Raw genomic sequence first — 4,971 nt, 5'->3', positions numbered from 1 at the left:
CAATGCAAAATTAGCCTTCGAAAAAGCTATATTTGCAAAACACAGAAGGAAAACGCTCAGACTGAAGGTAATTTCATGTACAGTTTTATAGTATTCTTATTTACATGTTCAGTAAAAAGTTTATTAGAGTTATCTCATTCTTGAAATTTTTAGATTTTGCATGCTAGTGCAGTATCTTTAGATGTAAAAGGTTGTTTTAATTGGCACTGTAAAATGCTTATCTATTTGGACTTTAACTTCTTATGTCTACACAAGTACTAAGATCAGTGGATAGAGAGTTGTCCACTGATCAGTGGACACTGACATTAGTATTAGTTTTGGACATTGCTCCTGAAGAAGCTTTATCAATAAACGCAGTCGTAATTTTAGTCTTTGGCAAGTATCTTATGTGTACTTGTCATATGCCTATTATTGAGTCAGCCATATGACCGTTAGCTAACATCTGAGTGAGCTGAATATCCTTAGTGCTGAGTTAGATGATTGGGTAAAGTAGTGTACGCGTGTCTTTCTTTCCCTGGTCGATTGACCCTGTACTCTTAGTCACTAGATTGGTAGGTGGGAAGATCTAACGGCTACTATGGCTACCTGGGTGTGTGAACAATAATTGGTTTATTTATCTCTACTGTGTTTTTTGTTGTTGAAAGGAGGAAGAAAGAGAATCACTAAAATTTTAGGCTCATTCCTTTGGAAGAGTAGGTTATTGTGTGTGATTTTTAATCCTACTAATTGATTCATCACATTTGGTATCAGATTAGTTCGATCCTGTGTTTTGATTCATGACAGGAGGTGAGAAAGCACCTACAGTAAAGGACGTTGCTCATCAGCAAAAGCTAGATGGAGAACGTTTATCAGTTCTGGAAAAAGATGTCGTCGACATCAAACTCAAAATGACTTCAATCGAAGAAACTTTGAGTCTCCAATTTTCTACACTTTGCAAACACCTAGGTGCTTCTCCTCCTCCAGATCCAAACGGTTCAACCCAAGAAATTCCTTCCGGAAGTGATTCTGATCATCGTACTGGTTTTGCTCTAACTTCAAGTAATATCACTCGCCAACCTAAGATCGATTTTCCTCGTTTCGATGGTTCTAACCCGAGAGATTGGATTCGCAAATGTGAAAGATATTTCTACTTAAGTTCCATCGACAATTATAAGAGAGTTGATATTGCTTCTATTCACTTAGATGATAAGGCTGATATGTGGTTCTTAGATTATCAGGAGTGTAAATTGTTTATTGATTGGAATACTTTTGCTTATGATGTGTGTTGTCGATTTGAAGATGTTGCCTATGATAACTATGTGGGTAGTTTTAATAAATTATCTCAGACTACTACTGTAGAAGAATACTATGAAAGGTATGAATCCTTAAAAGCTGTAATGAAGGCTAACAATAGAAATCTCTCTGATGATTATTTCACCATGAGTTTTATCAGTGGACTTAAGGAAGCAATCAAAAATCTTGTGCAAAAACCCACTACAGATTCTGAGGCCTTTTACTTAGCCAGAATGCAGCAAGCTTCAGTTGAATCTCAATCTAAGAGATATAAAACTTTCCCCAGACAATTCCAACCCTCCACCATCTCATTTTCTCCCACTTCACACTATAAGCCTTCACTACCACCTCTCACAAATATTCCTAGACCATCTTTTTCTCCTGATAAACCTACCATTACCCATCCCCTTACACCAACTAAACCTGAGCCACCTCTACCTCCTATTAAAAAACTTACTCCGGTTCAAATGCAAGCTAGAAGGGATAAAGGTCTATGCTACAATTGTGATGTGTTTTACAAGCCAGGCCATCGATGTAAATCACAACAGTTATTCATGTTAGTGGCTTCTGATGAGGATCCTGCATCTCCACCTATTGAGGATTTTGAGGAAGAGACAGTTTCTCCTTCAACTTATGGAGATACAACCATGGAGATATCTCTTCATGCCTTAACTGGCCTTGTTACACAACACACTATACGAGTTCCAGGTAAACTCTTGCATCAAGATATTTTTGTCCTGATTGATACAGGTAATACTCACAGCTTTGTTGATGCTGCTTTGGCTGAGAAATTACATTTACACATTGCTCCAACTGGTCAGATGCTAGTTATTGTTGCTAATGGTGACACTAATGTCATCCATGGTGTTTGTCAGAACTTACAATGGTCTATGCAGGGATTCAAATTTTCTAGTGATTTGAGAGTACTACCTTTAGGTGGTTGTGACATGGTTTTAGGAGTTGACTGGATGAAAACATTAGGTGATGTGGTTTTTAATTTAGCTGATCTTAAGGTCTCCTTTCAGCATCAAGGGATACAAATTACATTACATGGTCATACTGATAGGCCCTCTTGCAGGTTACTCAGTGGTGAATCATTTCTCAAATTCCTTAAAAATAACACTCATACTATAATTGGGCAATTTTTCTCCATCTCAGCTACTCCCATTTATTCTCCACCTCCAGAGATTACCTCTCTTCTCCACATCTATGAGGATGTATTTCAATCCCCATCAATACTTCCTCCTCCCAGAGACATTGACCACAAAATTCCCTTAAAACCCGACTCAATACCTACTTCTCAAAGACCCTACAGATGCCCCTACATTCAAAAGGCAGTGGTGGAGAAATTAGTTCAAGAAATGTTAGATGCTGGTATTATTCAGGACAGTACAAGTTCATTTGCTGCTCCCATTTTATTGGTCAAGAAAAAGGATGGCTCATGGAGGTTCTGTGTGGACTACATAAAACTTAATGATATGACCATTAAGGATAAATTTCCCATTCCTCTCATTGAGGAATTGCTTGATGAACTAAATGGCTCTTCCATTTTTACTAAATTGGATCTTACAGAAGGCTACCACCAAATCAGAATGCATCTGGAATACATCTACAAAACTGCTTTCAGAACTCATCATGGTCACTATGAGTTCAAAGTGATGCCTTTTGGTATGACAAATGCACCTGCTACATTTCAATCTCTGATGAATAAAGTTTTTCATCCTTTCCTCAGGAAGTTTGTGTTAGTATTTTTTGATGATATACTTATCTACAACAAGTCTCTTGAAGAACACTTACTTCACTTATCTCAGGTGTTAGACCTATTAAGACTACACAGTCTTTTTGCTAACTTCAAGAAATGCAACTTTGCTCAACCTCAGTTGAACTATTTGGGTCATCTTATATTTGCTGATGGAGTTGCTGCTGACCCTGAGAAGCTAGCAGCCACGCAAACATGGCCTCAACCCCAAAATTTGAAATAATTAAGAGTGTTTTTGGGCCTTACTGGGTATTACAGAAGATTCATCAAGGGATATGGCAACATAAGCAAGCCACTTACTGACATGATCAAGAAGAATTTATTTATTTGGTCTCCAATTGCTGTACAAGCTTTCCAAGACCTCAAAAGAGCCATGACCACTTCTCCTGTTCTAGATCTTCCTGATTTCTCTTCTCTTGGAAACTGATGTCTGCACTAGAGGAGTTGGTGTTGTATTAATGCAACATGACAAGCCTACTGCATTTTTCAGTAAGCCTCTGGGTCCCAAAGCCTTAGCATTATCCACTTATGAGAAAGAACTATTATCCACTGTCATGGCTGTGCAAAAATGGAAACATTATCTCTCTCACAATCAGTTTATCATCAACACTGATCACCAGAGCTTGAAGTTTTTCATGGAGCAAAGGATGACTTCCATTGTGCAACAAAAATGGATTATGAAGCTCTTAGGCCTGGACTATGTGATTAGATACAAGAAGGGGAAGGATAATATTGTAGCAGATGCATTGTCAAGACTGCCTCCTGCCTCTGAATGTTCTGCAATTTCTTTATCTCAACCTCAGTTGTCTCAAGACATTCTCAGCAGTTACTCATATGACAATGTTGTTAAACAACTATTGACTCAATTACTTATCAGTCCTGTCCACCCAACCTTATCTTTGCATGGGGGTATTCTCAGATATAAAAAGAGATTATATGTTGGTGCTGGTAACAACATGAGAAACTCCATCATGGCATCAATCCATTCTTCAGCTATTGGTGGCCACTCAGGCATGCTTGGTACTTACAATAGGGCCAAATCATATTTTTTCTGGCCTAAAATGAAACAGGATATTCTCCAATTTGTAGTCAGTTGTACAGTATGCCAATGCAACAAATCTGAACACAATGCTCCTGCTGGTCTCTTACAACCACTGCCTATCCCAGATGCTGCTTGGCAACACATATCCATGGATTTTATTGAAGGTTTGCCACTGTCCAAAAGAAATTCGGTCATACTAGTGGTAGTGGATAGATTCACCAAGTATAGCCATTTTATTGCCCTCAGCCATCCATTCACAGCTACCTCTGCAGCTAAGGAATTTATGCATCATGTTTTTAAGCTACATGGACTGTCATCTTCTATAGCGTCAGATAGAGATAAAATATTCATCAGTCAATTCTGGCAAGAACTCTTCAAATCACTGGGAACCTCCTTGCACCTCAGGATAGCTTACCATCCCCAATCAGATGGACAAACAGAGAGGACAAATGCTTGTCTGGAACAGTACTTAAGATGCACAACTGGTACAACACCTAAACTGTGGGCCAACTGGCTTCCTCTTGCAGAGTGGTAGTTCAACACCGACTTTCACACTAGTTTAAAGATTACACCTTTTCAGGCTTTATATGGATACCTACCTCCACATCTTGAATTTCCTGTCAATTCTACTACTTCAGTTGCTTCTGTTCAAGAGTATCTCCAAGAGAGAAACCACATGTTTCGGCTACTAAAAGAAGACTTACTTAAATCTCAGGACAGAATGAAATTTTATGCTGATAATTCAAGATGTGACAGAGCTTTCAATGTGAGAGATTAGGTTTTTCTGAAGTTATAGCCATACAGACAATCATCTGTGGCTCTTAGACAAAACCTTAAACTCTCAGCAAGATATTATGGCCCCTTTGAAGTTATACAGAAGGTTGGCACTGTTTCTTAC

General features: G+C 38.5%; 1 protein-coding gene across 1 annotated transcript; it reads left to right on the top strand.

Annotated features, from left to right (window-relative positions):
- The first annotated feature begins 776 nt into the window (after window positions 1-776).
- LOC113290772 lies at window positions 777-3,254 on the top strand. The gene has a single exon (XM_026540356.1). It carries the CDS (start codon window positions 777-779, stop codon window positions 3,252-3,254), a length of 2,478 nt encoding a protein of 825 aa, XP_026396141.1.
- The last annotated feature ends 1,717 nt before the right edge of the window (window positions 3,255-4,971 follow it).

This window comes from Papaver somniferum, chromosome 6, assembly GCF_003573695.1.
Source record: "Papaver somniferum cultivar HN1 chromosome 6, ASM357369v1, whole genome shotgun sequence".
Taxonomy (NCBI): domain Eukaryota; kingdom Viridiplantae; phylum Streptophyta; class Magnoliopsida; order Ranunculales; family Papaveraceae; genus Papaver; species Papaver somniferum.
The sequence above is the reverse complement of the archived record's forward strand: the minus strand, read 5'-3'. Positions and strand labels throughout refer to the sequence as shown.